Genomic DNA, 18,333 nt, shown 5'->3' on the forward strand with positions numbered 1-18,333 from the left:
ATAAACATATTATCATTTAATACAAATCATATGGGTAAATGTTAAATTACAAATTTAGACATCAGCTTTTAAAATTATCATTTACTTCCGTTTGAGAGGGAGGGGTAAATAAAATATTTCACATAAATAGTCTCCTTCGGATGCTACAAGCGTTATAAATAAGCCCAATTAGCTTTAAAATGGGCCGTGGGGAAATTTAGAAACAAAGCCAAAGCCCATTTAGATGTACTGTGAAGAAGCTTAAAAACAGGCCCAAATTACGGCCCATTTAACTGGGCCTTTTCTGGAGGCCCACAGTAGCCAATACAACTAGCAACATAAATACTACAGCTCCAGCAAGAGAGAGCACAGTAGAGGCTGCCACTTGTATGCAAAATCTACCATATATGTCACACACTTTATTCCATTGCACGTGTGAGTTTCCGTGGTAAGCGATGACTCCGACTGCCGCCGCAGCTCCGCTACTGGAGAAGAGCAGTGCCACCATGACCGTGTCGAGAATGATGACCAATAAGACTAAAATGTTGTCGTTACCCGTGTCTTTTAACAAAAAGAACAACGATATGAAGCTATACGAACATGCTATTACATTTGTCGCCAAAAGATACCTAAAAAAATATAATATACTTAAAATCATGAAATTATTAAAAAATACTGCTTAATTTTCTTCTACGTGATTTTGGGTCAGAAAAACCACATTTCTCAGTGTCTATAACGTTGATAAACAATCAAATTTAAAAAATAATTGACGAAAAATTACTTCTACAGGCATATTTGAACTAGTTACAGCTTGACCGACAGGCTAACCATTTAAATCTCTACCTACGTGAAATTAAACTCAAAAGGGAAAAAACAGGTAGATGTTCGAATTCTCGAGACAGAGAGAAGCTTACCCGAGAGCAGATAAGTAATACCATTTAGCGGTGAGAGTAAAATCGAGAGGAGGGAGGTCGAGGGAGAGCGTAAGAGGAAGAACCGTGGTTTGTTCGTTGAGTCCCACAACAATGGCTGCCACAAAACACAACACAAATCCCGAAACCCTAAAAACCATTTCAATTTTACTGCCCATTTTCTTCTCCTCTTTCCTCTCATCTTCCATTCTCACTCTTGATCTCCCCCCACCTCCATTCTCTCTCTCTATATATATGTATATGTATATATATATATATATATATAATGAATTAATGAATTAATGAATTAACAGAGAGGTAGTTCAATTCTTAATAATGGGGGTATTTGTGGAAACAAAAAATCCCTCCCAAACTAATGGAAGCCCTCGCATTGGGCCCCACTTCCTCAATAGGGGTAGTTTGGTAATTATATATATGTTTGAAAATTATTAAATAAAATTATTAATTGATTCAACCAATAAGATTTATTGATGTAAAATGATTGACAATTTGAATATTATTTAATAGATAAGTTACGGATTACTATTTTAAAAGTGGATAATTTAATTAATATATTAAATTTTTAAGAAAAGAAAAAAAAGGGAAGAAAAAAAAACATGTCAGAGGACTGTCAAATAGCTTGTCAGACAGTCCCTTGTCGTTTATGATAGGGTTGAAGAGCTCCACTTGAATTTCACTTTGGTTGCATTAAATTGAGAGGAATGGCAGGCACCCAATAATTGAATTGGAGACAGAGAGAGAAGTATTTCACAAATGCTTACGTGTCATATACAAATAATAAAATATATTATTTTTTAACGATACCGGTCAAACATATAACCTCGATTACATATACTCAATGGGTTTCTCGACTACTGTTAGACTAGGATGAATGGAACCAACCCCTTTTAATTCATCGATTTGGTGAGCCGAAAACTAATGCCATTTCTAGAACTTCTACCAGTGATAGGAAGATTTGACATTGAACTTCTACCAGTGCATGCATGCATTTACCATAGCTACGTTGAGTGAACGGAAGAGCTACCATTGTGGACGCACATTCCTCCTCTACAGATGATCGTTTCTACAGACATTAATTCTCTCTTATTTTATCAAATTATATCCGATATAAATTATTAAAGTTTCTATAAATTAAAAAAAAAAAAACGAAGTCGGGTAAAGAACGTGACGAAATTATTAAATCAAAATATGATCAAATATTTTAAATTAAATTAATTATATATTTAATGTTGTTTTGAAAGAACATGTAAGTTAGTGGCAATGATTATAAAAGATATAGATTGAGAAATAAACTTAATAGATATTAAGAATTTAAATACAATATATTCCAAAAAAAAAAAAATCCTTTAAAAAATCTTAATTTTTTATTTTAAAATTTACAATGGAAATAAATTAAAAAAAAAAAAACACGTAATTTCAATGGTAGTTGCCGTAGGTGATCAGGTTTTGACTTGAAGGTAATGAAAAATAAAGATAAAAAAAAAATAATAATAATAATTATAGATAATTTAAATAATTTTATTTAGAGGATAAATCAAATATCATTTTCAAATTATAATTACTTGCAAAACAATCCTTTGATTTTAATATAATTTTCCTTTTCCTTTCCCACTTATTATTATTATTATTTTATTCAGTTTATTCAACGAAGAGAAAAACCAACCACCAACCGTCAAAGAGGTGCTTGGTTGTGAAGATATTGTCAATCATTTTATGATTATCTCACTGTCATTCTTTAATAATATGAATATAATTTTAATTAATTTTATATTTTTTAATTCAAGTTGGGGAAATTTGGTCAATAAAACTTGCTTTAATTATTTATTTGCTTAGGTAAGAATTTAAAAAAAAAAAATCCAAAATTTTAATAAGTTCTTGTTTATAAACTATTCGATGTGGGACTTTCATCATCCAACACAACACCTCCCCTCGAACAAAGTACGTCTCACTAAGTTTAGGGCATGGCTCTGGTGCCTTACAACATCTCCCCTCGAACAATGTACGCCTCACTAAGTTTAGGGCATGGCTCTGGTGCCTTGATACCATGTTATGAATCACGACTCTTCACAATGGTATGATATTGTCCATTTTGAGCATAAGCTCTCATGACTTTGCTTTGGGCTTCCCCAAACGCCTTATATCAATGGAAGAGTATTTTTTGTTTATAAACCTATGATCATTTCCTAAATTAGTTGATGTGGGACTTCCATCGTTAGCTGATGTGGGACTTCCATCATCCAACATCTATATATACATACATTATCTATACATACATATATATACATACATATATCTATATATCTATCTATACATACATATATATGCATACATATATCTATATATCTATCTATACATACATATATATACATACATATATCTATATATCTATCTATATATCTATCTATACATACATATATATACATACATATATCTATATATCTATCTATATATCTATATATACATACATATATATACATACATATATCTATATATCTATCTATATATCTATATATACATACATATATCTATATCTATATATATATATATGAAAAACGAGGTGATCCCATCTTAATTTTATAGCTTTCTTGGATACCAACTAACTTTTTAATGCAAGAATATCCATACAACGAGGCTCAAAATCTTTATTTCTCTCTCATTGGACTTTCTTTAAAATATATATATATATATATATATATATATATATATATATATATATATATATATATATATATATATAATAAATAAATAAAATCTGACTATATTATATATTTAATCACAAAATGGATGTCAGAAATTTCCTAGTTTCATACACAAAATTTGACAATTTTGAACCTTAAAATATTGTCTAAATTATCTAAAATGTTCCTAAATTTGTATTTTAAGCTTTTAAAAATTCTCATAAACTTTTAAAATTTCTAACAATTTTTTAAAGTTATTTCTGAACTTTCAAAAAGTTGTATTAATATTAAAATAACTTTTATTTTCTTAAAAATTATGATAATTAAGAATAGAAAAAAAAGGTAGTTTTAGTATAATAAAATTATTAATTTAATGGTAGTTTTAGTATATTTTTGGATATAATTTTATTTTTTTATAAATTAAAGAATGATATAATAAAATAATGGGCGTCCACATTTCAGTTGGCGTGCAGGAAACTCCAACCAAATTAATCCATTTCTCAAATCCTAATGACTATATATACACAATACACCCAAGTTTCCTGTCGTTCTTAATTACATTAATTTTACTTTTTTCAAACTAATTCCATTCCTTTTTCCCATAATGGCCTCAGCCGTGCCGGAATCTGCCAAGGAGGCACCGCTGCCTCCGCCCTCTACCGCTCCCCGTGGGGGAGTGAATTTGTCCCTGGTCGACTTCGGGCTGAGATTTGTGCTTTTTGCGGCGGCGGTGTCCAGTGTGGTGGTCATCGTCACCAGTAAGCAGACCGTCGTCGGTAAGCTCCGGGGAGTCCCTCCGGGCTTCCCTGTCCAGGCCAAGTTTGACCACTCCCCTGCCTTCATGTGAGTTTTTTTTTTTTTTTTTTCCTATTTAAATAGAAATTTAAATATTTGAAATTATATAAACCTAATATGATATTTATCAACGACTAAAATAAATAAATATAAATATATATATATATATATATATATAATATTTAAAGTAATTTATTTCAACCTATTAATTTTGAACTCGAAAATAAAAACTCCAAATAAATTAGAAAATAAATATATATATATATTGAGAAAAATAATTTTAAAATAAAAAAACGACCATATAATCACTTAGAATAATATCGGGATAATTGATTGTTTGTATGAAAGTTAAATATTATAATATTATATGTCATTTGGACGTCTAATAACATAAATAAAGACCCTCGAGAAGTTGTATGGTAACGAAAATAATTAGACCTATTTGTAATCCAACTCGATGAACCACATATTATAATCACAAAATTAAAAAAAATATATTAATAACAAACTTGAGAACAAAATATTATTTAATCAATTTAAGTTGAATTTTGTTGTATTTTAATTTATGTACTTTCAAATAAACTTTAAAATTAATTTATGATTCATTAAAAATATTATTTTTATTATTATTTATTTCATTTTGTTAAAAAATTAACTTAAATAACTAAATATAAGGTTTTTTTTTAATGTTCAACCAATATTATTTATAATTATTCAGGTTGATATTCATTTATTTATTTATTTTTGTCATTTTTAGTTAATTTATTTAATTAAATTGTTTTAAATGCATTTAAAAACTGAAATTAATGGTACGGAAATAAAATATACAGATATTTCGTGGCAGCATTATCGGTGGCGGCACTTTACGGTCTCGTTACGGCCCTCGCCTCCGTTTCCGTGATCGCTAAACCCAATCTCTCTACCAAGTTCTTGCTTCATTTTGCCGTCTGGGATACGGTAATTTCTCTCTCCACTACTCACCGTTAACTAACGGTGGTAATTTAAATATAGATGTAATTTTAATTTTAAAACTAATATATTATCACTTTAATGTATAAATTTATTTGGAAACTGTGTGCAGTTGATATTGGGGGTGGTAGCCTCGGCCACAGGGGCTGCAGGTGGAGTCGCATACATAGGATTAAAAGGAAACTCGCACGTACGATGGGACAAAGTGTGCTACGCATTCGACAAATTCTGCCGCCACATCGGCGGCGCTTTGGCGGCGTCACTTGTCGCCTCCGTCGTGCTGGTGTTGCTAATTTGGATCTCCATTATATCTCTCCACGCGCGAATTCGAAAGTAGAATTCACCCACCTCTTCTCAGGCCTTTGTTACCGCGCGTGTTTGTTACTGCTTCAGGATTTTACTCGTAAATGTGTTTGCTTTGTGGCGTTGAATTTGAAGTAGGATTTTTATATTATTGTGTTGTATATTAGATTGTTGTGGATTCGAATTTGGTTGTTATTTTTATTTTTTATAAAATATGTGTTAATTATAGTTCATTTATGCTCATATTTCTCACAAATAATAATAATAATAATAATAATAATAATAATAATAATAATAATAAATTTTATATATATCAAAATTAAGGTTTAAAACAAATTTATTATATATAAAAATATTTTTTTAATATAATAAATTATGTACACCACGCTTATAAAATATTATTAATAAGCGAAAATTATTCATTAAAAAATTGTTTAAATTAATATTTAGAAAATATATATAAAAAGAGAAAAAATATTATCTTCATCTTACAAAAATAAATAAAAAAAATTTAAAAAAATTAAAATTAAAATAGGAAGCTGTCTTGTAAAAATTTATATAAAATAAAAATAATACTTTTTAAAAAATAAATTACGCGTGAAAATTTAATGCATGACCCACCACGTGCATTTCTACGGTGGGTAAATTTTCTACTACCAATTGTAGAATTTTTTTCTTATCATCTCTATTTAACCTTTATTATAAAAGAGAAAAAAGACAAAATATTATAATATAAATATTTAATTTATAATGACAAGAGTATTGAAATAAAATAATATAATATGTAAATGACGTGTCAATTAAATATCTACTACGTACCACTATAAATATTTTCGCCATTGTCAAATTCTCCGTCCCCAGTTCTCGACTCCAGCATACTCCGTTCGGAAGCAAGCTCGGTTAGGGATTGAATCCATGGGTTTGCACCTTCTTCCCATTGATGCTGCCTTGAAGATTGCTTCTTCGCTTCAGGTTCCAATGGAGTTTTGTGTGATTCTGTTTCCTTTTTTTTTCTTACTGTAATAATGTCTGTGGATTAATTTATCTATCTCTCTGGAATTTGGGGATGTGATGCGAATCGGTACGAAGGCATCGGACATTTGTTCTTTGGGCTGTTGCTCGCGATTTTGTAAGCAACTCTGCGATTCCGATTACCTGTGGGAATCTCTCACTCGAGAAAGATGGCCTTATATCAATGTTGCTTCGTCTACTGGTTCTTCTTCATCAACTCTCGCACAATCGCCTATCTCCATGGTGCTATTTCCATTATCTTTATCTCTTCTTAATTTAGTAAATTGTTCCTCATATTGGATGGAAATTTGACTTGTTTAGTATATTTAGGTTTCTTGGAATCGATTGAGAGATTTGGAAGGTTCTTTTGTTATTTCTGTCTCTTAATTCAAGTGTAGCTAATGCGCCTTTGGAATTTCCCCTGCCCCTATCTGAAATGATTTGATTATTTTGTGAAACGTACATTGGATATTTATCTAGAGTTGAACGTAAGTATCTGTTCTTCTAATTCATGAATGTTTAGGCCATATACAGACACTGTTCGATTGTAATGTATTTCCAATGAAAACTCGTAGGATATTAAATCTTAGCCTATTATTGTTTATGTTGATCCTTTGATGATCATTTCCATAATGGCGTTAAGGATCTTTGTTTTTGAAATCAATCCAGAGATTTGAAAGCTTGTTTTGTTCTTTCTTTGTCGCATTACAAATGTTGTTGAATTAGCTCCTTTGATGTTTCTCCTTCCCTATCTGCTATCTGAAATGATTGAACAGCTTAGGGAAACGTGTTAAGGATTTCAGGTTGATTTAGAACTTAAGTTCTGTTATTCTCATCCGTGAATTTAGTTGTTCTTTGTGTTCTTTTGATACCTTATTTTGTTCTGTAGTTGAATGAGTGCTTTCCAATTTTCTCCATCCCTTCTGAAATGGTTGGTTTTCTTAGTGAAACAAATATTGGATGTTTATCTTGAGTTGAACTTACGTTCGATATTTATCCGAGTCTTTGTTCTTATATTCGTTATGATATTTCTGTTCATTAACAAACAAATGAAACATCTTCCAGGGATGGAAAAGCTTTTACATCCAGAGACATATTGAGATATCGAGACGAGCCCAAGCAGCAGTAAAGTTTATAGAACAATACTCTCCTTCTTCCCCAATTGAGGGTGGAGACTATCTCAGGACAATTGTAGGCTTGTGGGATTTGAAGCTTAGTTTTATAGATGCTCAAATGGTGCTCTTCAAACCTCACCTGAATGAGCTGCTGAACTTGGTTGGCTTACACTACTGTCAAAGTTGGCTTCAAGTTCCTGTATGTCCTGCTGCTTTTGCCATTTTAGTTCAATCATTTGTAGGTTTAAATCACATTTTGGTCGTGAAGTTTTATACATTCCATTTTGATCCCTTAAATCTTCAAATGTTCTATTTTTGTAACAACCCACCGCTAGCTGATATTATCCTTTTTGAATTTTCCCCTTCGAGCTTCTCCTCAAGGTTTTTAAAGTGAGATCCCACATCGGTTGGAGAGGGAAACGAAACATTATTTATAAGGGGAATCTCGAAAGAGAATTCTAAAAAAAGGAGAATATCTGCCCGGAGTGGGCGTGGGCTGTTACAGTTTTTGGGATTTAAACTGAAGAGATTAGCGGTTAGAAAGTTTTTGAGGGATAAAACTAAAAAGAGGTACAAATGAAAGACTGTATTATAGGAGAATTAGGATTCCTGCTTCTTCTGTATATGATGCGTCTGAAATTGTTGAGTTGATATTCAACTTGTGGCAGGGGAATGAAATCATAGAAGCACTTGAAAGATGCAAGATCTCAGAGAGGCAAGTAAGTGTGAAATGGTGGAAGCTGGGAAGATGGTTTTATGGCTTCCGTATGAGAGACGAGCAACAAACTCGTCGAGTCTCTCTAGCAGCACTCGTAGCAGAAGAAGGGGAAGACGTTCTCGAGGTGCTTAGCCGAGGCGCTGTTAACGAGGTGCTTCGAGTTCAGGTATCTGTAGGTGAGCCTTTTGCCAGTAACTGATCTCAGGAAAGCACATAAAAACACCCTTTGCATCTCCTAAGTAAGCATTCTGCAGCAATGATCTATGTGCTAATTAATAGTTGCTTCATATATTTCAAATAATTGCTTATAGATTTATGCCTGCAGATACCCAAATGCTAAATACTTGTTGCCCATTCAGGTTTGATTTATAATTGGTATATTTTGTAAATTATTAGGAGCTTTTGGCTCCCAAAGTATTGGTTTCGGACAATTTTAATATCTTAGGTCACACAATACTAATAGTATAGTCCATAGCTACAACGTTACTTTTCTATCTTGTTTGTTTAAATCTTTAACGTTTAAGTTTGTGCTATTTTATGTTTTATGTTTTTAGATTGATCTGTATATGAATTTGTTAGGCAATCTTGAAAACTTTTTTTTTTTCAAAATTTTATGAACTAAATAATACAAGTTTTAGAATGTAGAATTATATTTAAAAAGATTATAACATTAATATAGTATTTGATGTTATAAATGTTATAAACTTATTTCTTTTTGTTAAACTAAAATATGTATTATGTAATATGTAATATTTTATAAACTATATGATATTACGAAATATATAATTTTACAGTTTTTTAACATAAAGTTAGTGGGGTAACTCCCACTAATATTTTAAACTATAAATATATTATTACACATTTTGAATAATTGTTTAAAATTTAAATCTAATTATCAAAACTCTATCTGTCTCCTTCCATTTTTTTCGTGTCTAAGCTAATAATCGAATTAGCTTGTTATGATAGCAGATATGATTGAAATTTATTTTATCTTTTTCTTTATTTAGATCATCAAGAACCCGTCGTCATATGTACTTCACTTTGGGAGACTTGAGCAATAACAGAAAAACCTGTTGTATGTTAACTTGTAGTTTAGGAGACCAAAAGCGAGTGATGTCATAGTTTCTATAGTTTTTCCTTGATTTAGTATAATTGTATTTTAAAATTTAAATATCTATAATTACTAATAAGTCAAGAAGGAACAAATTTTTTTACTTTTTAAAACAGAGGCACGAAGAAAAGATAAAGAGAAATAGAGAATTATCCCATTATCCCTTATCGTCAAGATCTTACACAACGAAACAATTCACAAACACATCAACGAAATGGGACTCACAAAAATTCCAGCCTCACATTTTCATCATACTTTCTTCTCTCTTTCACTGCTCCCCAATTTCGCCGACTTGATCCTAAGCTTCAGCCCACTCAGCCATTTCCACCGCCGGTTCTACCTTCAAAAACTATGCTCCTTTGCTCCTCCGCCGGCGGCGGAATCAACCTTCTTTCGCCGGCGAATACAGCCAACTCAACCCGTCTTTCTTCTCATTTTGTCCATCGGAATCCGGTGAGTTCATTCTCTTTCTCTTTTCGATCTTCTTCTTTACATTTATCAGAGAACTTCAAATCCAATAGGGATGGACGGTGGTACCCCATTGTAGCTTCTTCGACCCCAGTCATTGAATCCACCCAATCTTCGTTTAGGACCAAAAACCCTAAAGATATTAACGTTTTGGTGGTGGGTTCTACAGGGTATATTGGGAATTTTGTGGTTAAGGAGCTGGTTAATAGAGGGTTCAATGTCATTGCTATTGCTAGGGAGAAGAGTGGAATTAGAGGTAGAAACAGTAAGGAACAAACTTCTAATGAGTTGAAAGGAGCTAATATTTGCTTTTCAGATGTAACCCATTTGGATGCTTTGGAGAAATCTTTAAGGGATTTGGATATCCCTATTGATGTTGTGGTTTCTTGCCTTGCTAGCCGAACTGGCGGCATCAAGGACTCTTGGAAGATCGATTATGAGGCCACAAAGAACAGTTTAGTGGCTGGAAGAAACCGTGGGGCTTCTCATTTTGTGTTGCTTTCTGCAATTTGTGTGCAGAAACCCCTTCTTGAATTCCAACGTGCTAAGCTCAAATTTGAAGCTGAGCTTATGGAAGAAGCAGGTAAAGAAGATAGTGGATTTAGTTATAGCATTGTGAGGCCAACTGCTTTCTTTAAGAGCTTAGGAGGTCAAGTTGAGTTGGTGAAAGATGGTAAGCCATATGTGATGTTTGGGGATGGGAAGTTGTGTGCCTGTAAGCCAATCAGTGAACAGGATTTGGCTTCTTTTATTGCTGATTGTGTGTTGAGTGAAGATAAAATCAATCAGGTTTTGCCGATTGGTGGCCCGGGGAACGCGTTGACTCCGTTAGAACAGGGCGAGATCTTGTTTAGGCTGTTGGGGAAAGAACCAAATTTCTTGAAAGTACCAATTGGGATTATGGATTTTGCCATTGGAATTCTTGATTTCCTTGCTAAATTGTTTCCCGCCATGGAAGATGCAGCGGAGTACGGGAAAATTGGGAGATATTATGCAGCTGAGAGTATGTTGATCTTAGATCCCGAAACCGGAGAGTATAGTGCCGAAAAAACACCAAGTTATGGGAATGACACATTGGAAGATTTCTTTGAAAGGGTCCTTAGGGAAGGGATGGCTGGTCAAGAATTAGGTGAACAGACAATTTTTTGATATGTTCTGCAAAGTAACAGCTCGTTGGACTTGCAAGTTTGAGATGGACGGTGCACGTGATGAAGGTGCGTCGTTTCTTTATCCGAATCTACACTGTTTCTTGAGTTCTTATCATGTTTTTTTTCCACCTAATATGCATATGTGAAGGGCTGTAAATTGTCACCATTACTCTTCAAAACAATATCATTATGCAATGAATTGTGCCATATTTTTTTGCTCCATAATGATCTTCTGCTGAGCATGCTCTGTCATGATAGGTAGTCATTTTTTTGGTATCTTCCTAATTGATTGTTGCTTCAAGTGTTTGATTATGTTTTCATTTCATAGTTGATTATTCTTCAATCCTTCGTTTTTCTGAATGAAAGCTAGTGTGGGGAGAAAATTATGAAACATTTTGCAGTTGCTTAGTAGCTTCCATCATTGTTGTCTTAACCGTAGCCATAAGTATCGACACGGTGATGGAAAGTGTAAACCGAACACAATCTTCGTATGTTTTTCAGATACAAGATGCCCTTGAAACTGTTGTTGGCCTTTGATGTGAGAGGCAGGCATGCTAAGTAACGACGATTAAAGGTCTAAAACTACAGTCGAACGACTCGAACCAAAGCTTTTAGTACATTATCTCTCGAGTTTCTTACATTTAGACCTCCTGAAATTCTCTCTTTGCCTATTGATAAATCATAGTTGTGCTATTGTAATAGCCCAAGCTCACTACTAGTAGATATTGTCTGCTTTAGCCCTTTGTGTATTGTCGTCAGCCTCGCGGTTTTAAAATGCCGTCTACTAGAGAGAAGTTTCTACACCCTTATAAGAAATGTTTTGTTCCCCTCTCTAATCGATGTGGGATCTCACAATCCACCCCCCTTGGGGACCCAGCGTTCTTACTGGCACACCGCCTGGTCTATCATACCATTTGTAATAGCCTAAGCTCACCGCTAGTAGATATTGTCTGTTTTAGCTTGTTACGTATCGCTGTCAGCCTCATGGTTTTTAAACGCGTGTACTAGGGAGAGGTTTCCACACTCTTATAAGGTATGTTTCGTTCCCCTCTCCAACTGATGTGGGATCTCACAATCCACTCTCTTAGGGGCCAACATCCTCACTAGCACACCGCCCGGTGTCTGGCTCTGATACCATTTGTAACAACTTATAGCTTACCACTAGTAGATATTGCTTTAGCTCGTTACGTACTGCCATTAGTCTCCCGATTTTAAAACGCGCCTACTAGGGAGAGGCTTCTATACCATTATAAGGAATGTTTCATTCGCCTCTCCAACCTGGTGTGGGATCTTACAGCTGTACTGTTGATCTTTCTAGGAGAAAATACCCTCCAATGGTGGAAATCAGAGCATCTTGGAATCAAAGCTTGTCTAAATCTATATCAGATGCTCTGTTTGGCCATTGGCATAGCATAGCCTCACATGGAACAATCAAAAAACCAGAAGGGGTTGACATTGTACCTAACCCCCACCCTCTACTTCTCTTGCCTTCAAGTTTTTCCTATCTTCCACGGTTGAAAACGACGACGGAGGTCCTGATTTTCCGACACAAGATTCGGTTAAATTAAACCTTACTCAAACCTGTCCCTTGGAAAAACAACTACCTTTTACTTCATTTTTGTTCAAGTATTAGCTAATCATTGGAGTTGAAAGCTAATAACGTTGTAACCGTGGTTCGTTCTCAAACAACTTCTTTTTCAGGATGCTCGGATGAACGTCTATGTAGGCTCATCGACCTTTAACCGTGTTCTTCTCCCTGATGTTTATAGTCTGTTAGGGTCTAGTGCCATTCTTATTTGTGTCGGATGAACTACAGTGAATAGACACAATGATTGAGAAATAAAGAATGGTTCTTTGTTTTAGTCCCATAAAAATTGGGAATTCATTCGCTTTGATGATTCTTACCTAGGAGTATATGGAATGTTGTTCTAATTATTCCCTCTTTAGGGCATTTTTAGGTTACTTTATTCTTTTCTTTTGTGGTCGGGTCGTCTGTTCTTATATTTAAATTTCTATTCAGACCATAATTCAATTAGGTATGACATACACTATCGAGCAAATAGGTCAAATGTTTGAATCTCTCTACACTTCACTTATTGACAACGTAGGGATTAAAACGTTCACTTTTTGGGGCTGAAATGAACGGAAAGTTCGAGAACTAAATTTTATTTAAACCAACAACAAGCACACAAAAACAATTACGATAGACTTATATTATATTTTATTTAATGATTATTTTAGTTTTTTTGTATTTTTTTACTTTTAGTTGTTAATGATATTTTTCTATTAAAAAATATTTTTGCCAAAAATAACAAATTTGGCAAGTTTTTAAATTTATAAAAATAACGAGATTTTAAATTTATAAAAATATTCATAACGATGAATAATATATAAAAACTATAAGACAAAAAAAATTAAAAAAAAATTAAAAAAAATTAATTAAAATAAATAAACATCTCACATTTTTTAAATACGTTAAAATAAGTGCGACCTATGTAATTAAATTATATATTAAATTTTAGTATAGACCACCACCTAAGTCCACGTCGGTAGGTCAAAGTCAGAGCTGCGTGGCAAAAGTGAACAGTAATTTGCCAGGTCAGCACATCCATGAGGATAGATCCCCTTGAGTCAAATCAGTATGTTTTCTCACTCCTAAGCTCTCCTACAACCACTCCACCAAATCCCCATGCACTCATCCAATCATATCTCGCCACGTATCCCTAATAGGCTAAACTGGAAAAATAATAAATAAATAAATAATTTACTGAGAGGAGTGGCACTAAAGCTGGTGTGGGGCTGTGACCTTTTGGTCTTTGGTATAAAAAAGAGTTCAAAACTGAAAAGGAAAGAGAAATTTAAAAATTTAAAAAAAAAAAAAAAAAAAATCTCTCTCTCCTCTCTCTCTCTCTCTCCTCCTAACATTCTTTCAGCTCCAAACTTCCAAAAAGGAAAGAAATAAATGAAAAAAAAAAAAAGAAAAAAAAAAAAAGAAACACATGTTCTTGATTCATAGTCAGTTGAGTGAGTGAAGATTTGAGGATTTTCTGTTCTTGAGGTGAATTTGGGTTGATGAAAATAGTGAGAAATGGGTTGATGTTGTTGATGTTGATGTTGATGTTGTTGTGTTTGTTGGGGTACTTTTTGGTGTGTTTTTGAAGCTGTGATTGTTTAAAGATTTTCGAGGCCAACTCCAAATCATTGTTTTCTCTTACTTTTGTCTCCATAATTCTTTCTGTTTATATCATTCACTTTCATACTTCCTTTCTTTCCCATTCCAATTCCTGTTTTCCCTCTCTTCCCAAAGCCTAATTTATTAGGGTTTTGGATCCGCCTCTGTTTCCTTGCTGGACTGTCATGGCGGGATGATGATTCCATGACTTTTCTGCTGTGGTTTGGTTTCTATGGGGTGTGTTTTTGGCCGAGAGATCTCTGCGAAGCCTGTCCAGAAAGCGGAGGCGGCGGCGGAGGAGGAGGAGGAGAGACCGAAGGCCGCTGCGGCGGCGGAGGAAATTAGGGCTTCTGCTAAACCGGAGGTTGCTCTGGCTAATGCTAATGCTAATGCTCGCAATGGTGGCTGCAGGAAGGAGGTTGAGGATCATAGAGGTTCGAGGTCGAGAGGCGAGCGGCGGCGACGGCCGAATCCGAGATCGAGTAATCCGCCGAAACATGTGCATGGCGAGCAAGTCGCCGCCGGTTGGCCTGCTTGGCTCTCCGCTGTTGCCGGTGAGGCTATCAACGGATGGATTCCTCGCCGTGCTGATTCTTTCGAGAAGCTTGATAAGGTATGATTTGATTTCTCATTCTCTGTTCTGCCATTTTCATTGATGTTCTTCCAAATCACCATATTTATATGAACAAAACTGGAAATAAATTCAAGTTTTGTCCGAGAAATTCTCATTTTCATTGATGTTCTTTCCTTTTATGAACAAAACTGGAAATCTCCCGAAGTTACATATGTATATATATAATGTTGTTGAACAGATTGGGCAAGGAACTTATAGTAATGTGTACAAAGCAAGGGATACTTTGACAGGGAAGATTGTGGCTCTAAAGAAGGTTCGTTTCGACAATTTGGAGCCCGAGAGTGTGAAATTTATGGCTCGAGAAATTCTCATTCTACGACGTTTGGATCATCCTAATGTTGTGAAACTCGAAGGTTTAGTAACATCCCGGATGTCATGTAGTTTATATCTTGTGTTTGAATACATGGAGCACGATTTGGCTGGACTTGCTGCGAGCCCGACGATCAAGTTTACCGAACCGCAGGTGTGAAGATCGGACTCGTTGGTTTGATTCATTTAAATAGATGCATTGGTATTTAGTTCTGAGTCTTCTAATGGACTTTGGCAGGTTAAATGTTATATGAACCAATTGTTATCAGGGCTCGAACACTGTCACAACCGTCACGTGCTGCATCGCGATATAAAGGGATCGAATCTTCTGATTGGTAATGATGGGATCCTTAGGATAGCTGATTTCGGGTTAGCTTCCGTCTTTGATCCGAACCACAAGCAGCCAATGACAAGTAGGGTGGTTACGCTATGGTATCGACCTCCTGAACTTCTTCTCGGAGCTACCGATTATGGCGTTGGTGTAGACCTTTGGAGTGCTGGCTGCATTTTAGCTGAGTTGTTAGCTGGAAAGCCTATCATGCCCGGTCGCACGGAGGTAAAGCTCGTTACTAGTTGTCGGGATCGAGCATATTCAGTTTAGTCGTTGCTGAGTATTATCGTTTGACATGTTCGTAGGTCGAGCAGCTACATAAGATATTCAAGTTATGTGGCTCTCCTACAGAGGAATACTGGAAGAAGTCAAGGTTGCCTCATGCAACCATATTCAAGCCTCAACATTCATACAAGAGATGCATATCAGAGACGTTTAAAGACTTCCCGCCATCGTCTCTGCCGCTAATCGAGACACTTCTTGCAATCGACCCGGATGAACGCCTGACCGCCACTGCTGCGTTACATAGTGAGGTCAGTTCTACATTCGCTATAGCATACACAAACTATCATTTTTGCACCTGAACCGTCTACTGCCTCGTTTTTTTTCTTGTCCCTGCTTCGTTATGCTTCTGAATCTCGGCATGTTATAGCATCTCGACGCTGTAGACCTTTCGATCGAAACAGAGATATGCAAAAGAAATTCTCTTCACTATAGGAATCTTTTGATTATGCAATCTCGATCTTGCTCGAGATTGAGAGCTGGCATCTTTCTCCATGGCTAGTAGTTTTCACCATTAAATCTACGCGCAATAGAGTCTTTTGCCCTATAATCATCGACCCATATTCCCATCCCCTGCTCTCGAGCAAGAGAAAGAAAATGTAACACCTCATATCCAAGATTTAGATCAGGATTCAACATTTGATGATCCTGACATCTCCACGTCATGACCTGTTACCTGCTTGTCTCGAATTACTTCCAAGAGTGAAGACTAGCCCACAAATCAACACGTGTCCTTTTATCATGTTTTGTTTTGACTCACGTGCACTTGTTATACTTTAGTAATCTCGGGAACCGATTGGAGATCTTCCTATATTTCTCGTGTTTATAGACATTTTTTTTTAAAACTCTGTTCTATTCTGCAGTTTTTCACTACCAAGCCATATGCCTGTGAGCCTTCCAGCCTCCCCAAGTATCCTCCAAGCAAGGAAATGGATGCAAAACTGCGGGATGAAGAAGCAAGAAGGTTGATGACAACTTCTTATTTCTTGCAATTAGTTGGTTCTATCTTGTTCTTCTGACTTTGAGCTGTGTAAGTGCAGGCTAAGAGCTGCTGGCAGGAGCAATGCAGATGGGGTGAAGAAATCACGGGCACGCGATCGAGCTGTTCGTGCAATTCCCGTTCCAGAAGCCAATGCTGAGCTTCAGGCCAATCTCGATGTATGACTTCTAGTCGATTTTTTCCCTATCTCTCATCGCGCACACACACAATTAACTGTGCTTGTACCCCATGTATTGTCTCGAAAATCTGATATTGGTGCTCTCTACAGCGGCGACGTCTCATTACACACGCGAATGCGAAGAGCAAGAGCGAAAAGTTTCCTCCTCCGCATCAAGATGGAGCACTTGGCTACCATCTAGGAACTTCACATCACATCGATCCAATCTATGATCCTCCCGACGTTCCATTTAGCTCGATGAATTTCTCGTACCCGAAAGCAAACATTCATACATGGTCTGGTCCATTGATGGATCCAGCTGCTGTTGGTGCTCCAAGACGAAGAAAACACACAGCAGGGGATGGTCATTCATCGAAGGACTTACGAAAAGATAAACACTCTGCTCGAGTCTAATTCACAGAAATCGGTTTCGAAGAGCTTCGGATAGTTTTAAGGTCGAGCCCGGGAAATTCGATTGAATTCAAGGGAGAGGTAAAGAGTATATGATTTGTCATTCTAAATTTTCAGTTTTCTATATAGATTTGTAAGATGTTTGTATATTTTGTTTTCTATATTTTTGTTTTACCCATTTTCCATATTCTCTTCACTGTGCTTACTGAAATATCAATAAAATTTAATCTGTCTTTGGAAATCCTTTACCGATCCTTCGAATTCCATTGCTTCATGGGATATGAAGGCTTTCCAAATTCAATTAAATCTCTCCTCTCTTTGATTATTCTAAAATGTCATTTTAACGCTGAAGTAATAAAATAATATTCATTTAACGGATCTAAATATGTCTAGTTCACGATCATGCTTGTCCAAACCATGTTGCTTAGGGCCGCATGACAGATGTCCTAGTCTTGCTTGTTCGGGCGGTTGACAGGGACGTCAACCAATTGAGTGGGGGAGGATGTCATGGTCATGCATGTTCAAGGCGTGTTGTCAATGGCCGACGACATCCTGAGAATCGAGATGGCGCCAAGACATATGAACCATGTCGATGAGGATCGAGATGACAAGATGAGATGCGACATTGCATTGAGAGACCTTAGCCCCGAGCAGAGGCAAGGTCGAGCCGAATGACTTGGCCTAGTGTAGAGGCAAGTCGGATGTATCGCAGACGATTGAACATACACGCACATGCGACGTGTGTGGTTGAACAAGCTTGGATTCGGCACGAGCGATGTTCGATTGACGAAGACAAACCTCGCCTAAGGT

The 18,333-nt window shown here is 35.5% G+C and overlaps 5 protein-coding genes across 5 annotated transcripts; 4 read left to right on the plus strand and 1 right to left on the minus strand.

Annotated features, from left to right (window-relative positions):
• Positions 1-105: 105 nt before the first annotated feature.
• LOC111791313 (CASP-like protein 1E2) lies at positions 106-1,138 on the minus strand. The gene is made up of 2 exons (XM_023672603.2): positions 894-1,138; positions 106-608 (listed from the first exon to the last, which is right to left on the minus strand). The coding sequence occupies exons 1-2, from the start codon at positions 1,097-1,099 to the stop codon at positions 269-271; spliced, it is 546 nt and encodes a 181-aa protein (XP_023528371.2). The 5' UTR covers positions 1,100-1,138; the 3' UTR covers positions 106-268.
• A 2,989-nt stretch (positions 1,139-4,127) lies between these two features.
• Positions 4,128-5,889, plus strand: LOC111791439 (CASP-like protein 1D1). Its single transcript, XM_023672785.2, has 3 exons — positions 4,128-4,432; positions 5,215-5,341; positions 5,466-5,889. Exons 1-3 carry the CDS (start codon positions 4,194-4,196, stop codon positions 5,688-5,690), a joined length of 591 nt encoding a protein of 196 aa, XP_023528553.2. The 5' UTR covers positions 4,128-4,193; the 3' UTR covers positions 5,691-5,889.
• Positions 5,890-6,473: 584 nt separating this feature from the next.
• On the plus strand, positions 6,474-8,992 carry LOC111789966 (uncharacterized). Its single transcript, XM_023670708.2, has 4 exons — positions 6,474-6,628; positions 6,746-6,910; positions 7,733-7,981; positions 8,451-8,992. The coding sequence occupies exons 1-4, from the start codon at positions 6,572-6,574 to the stop codon at positions 8,697-8,699; spliced, it is 720 nt and encodes a 239-aa protein (XP_023526476.1). The 5' UTR covers positions 6,474-6,571; the 3' UTR covers positions 8,700-8,992.
• Positions 8,993-9,743: 751 nt separating this feature from the next.
• On the plus strand, positions 9,744-11,452 carry PCB2 (NAD(P)-binding Rossmann-fold superfamily protein). The gene has a single exon (XM_023673101.2). The coding sequence runs from the start codon at positions 9,963-9,965 to the stop codon at positions 11,226-11,228; it is 1,266 nt and encodes a 421-aa protein (XP_023528869.2). The 5' UTR covers positions 9,744-9,962; the 3' UTR covers positions 11,229-11,452.
• Positions 11,453-14,155: 2,703 nt separating this feature from the next.
• Positions 14,156-17,831, plus strand: LOC111790434 (putative serine/threonine-protein kinase At1g54610). The gene is made up of 7 exons (XM_023671320.2): positions 14,156-15,012; positions 15,212-15,496; positions 15,581-15,898; positions 15,979-16,206; positions 16,819-16,919; positions 16,996-17,113; positions 17,224-17,831. Exons 1-7 carry the CDS (start codon positions 14,632-14,634, stop codon positions 17,524-17,526), a joined length of 1,734 nt encoding a protein of 577 aa, XP_023527088.2. The 5' UTR covers positions 14,156-14,631; the 3' UTR covers positions 17,527-17,831.
• The last annotated feature ends 502 nt before the right edge of the window (positions 17,832-18,333 follow it).

The sequence above is a fragment of the Cucurbita pepo genome, chromosome 3, assembly GCF_057944985.1.
Source record: "Cucurbita pepo subsp. pepo isolate OVF chromosome 3, ASM5794498v1, whole genome shotgun sequence".
NCBI lineage: Eukaryota > Viridiplantae > Streptophyta > Magnoliopsida > Cucurbitales > Cucurbitaceae > Cucurbita > Cucurbita pepo.

What these genes read in the sequence shown, in the direction of transcription:
- LOC111790434 (XM_023671320.2), top strand. Translation starts at nt 14,632, where the DNA reads ATGGGGTGTGTTTTTGGCCGAGAGATCTCTGCGAAGCCTGTCCAGAAA. An exon ending in TCAAGTTTACCGAACCGCAG is followed by an intron (nt 15,497 to 15,580) that starts GTGTGAAGATCG and finishes GGACTTTGGCAG; the next exon opens with GTTAAATGTTATATGAACCA. An exon ending in AGCTTCAGGCCAATCTCGAT is followed by an intron (nt 17,114 to 17,223) that starts GTATGACTTCTA and finishes TGCTCTCTACAG; the next exon opens with CGGCGACGTCTCATTACACA.
- PCB2 (XM_023673101.2), top strand. Translation starts at nt 9,963, where the DNA reads ATGCTCCTTTGCTCCTCCGCCGGCGGCGGAATCAACCTTCTTTCGCCG.
- LOC111789966 (XM_023670708.2), top strand. Translation starts at nt 6,572, where the DNA reads ATGGGTTTGCACCTTCTTCCCATTGATGCTGCCTTGAAGATTGCTTCT. An exon ending in AGATTGCTTCTTCGCTTCAG is followed by an intron (nt 6,629 to 6,745) that starts GTTCCAATGGAG and finishes ATCGGTACGAAG; the next exon opens with GCATCGGACATTTGTTCTTT. An exon ending in CACAATCGCCTATCTCCATG is followed by an intron (nt 6,911 to 7,732) that starts GTGCTATTTCCA and finishes AACATCTTCCAG; the next exon opens with GGATGGAAAAGCTTTTACAT.
- LOC111791313 (XM_023672603.2), bottom strand. Translation starts at nt 1,099, where the DNA reads ATGGAAGATGAGAGGAAAGAGGAGAAGAAAATGGGCAGTAAAATTGAA. An exon ending in TATTACTTATCTGCTCTCGG is followed by an intron (nt 609 to 893) that starts GTAAGCTTCTCT and finishes ATATTTTTTTAG; the next exon opens with GTATCTTTTGGCGACAAATG.
- LOC111791439 (XM_023672785.2), top strand. Translation starts at nt 4,194, where the DNA reads ATGGCCTCAGCCGTGCCGGAATCTGCCAAGGAGGCACCGCTGCCTCCG. An exon ending in GACCACTCCCCTGCCTTCAT is followed by an intron (nt 4,433 to 5,214) that starts GTGAGTTTTTTT and finishes TAAAATATACAG; the next exon opens with ATATTTCGTGGCAGCATTAT. An exon ending in ATTTTGCCGTCTGGGATACG is followed by an intron (nt 5,342 to 5,465) that starts GTAATTTCTCTC and finishes AACTGTGTGCAG; the next exon opens with TTGATATTGGGGGTGGTAGC.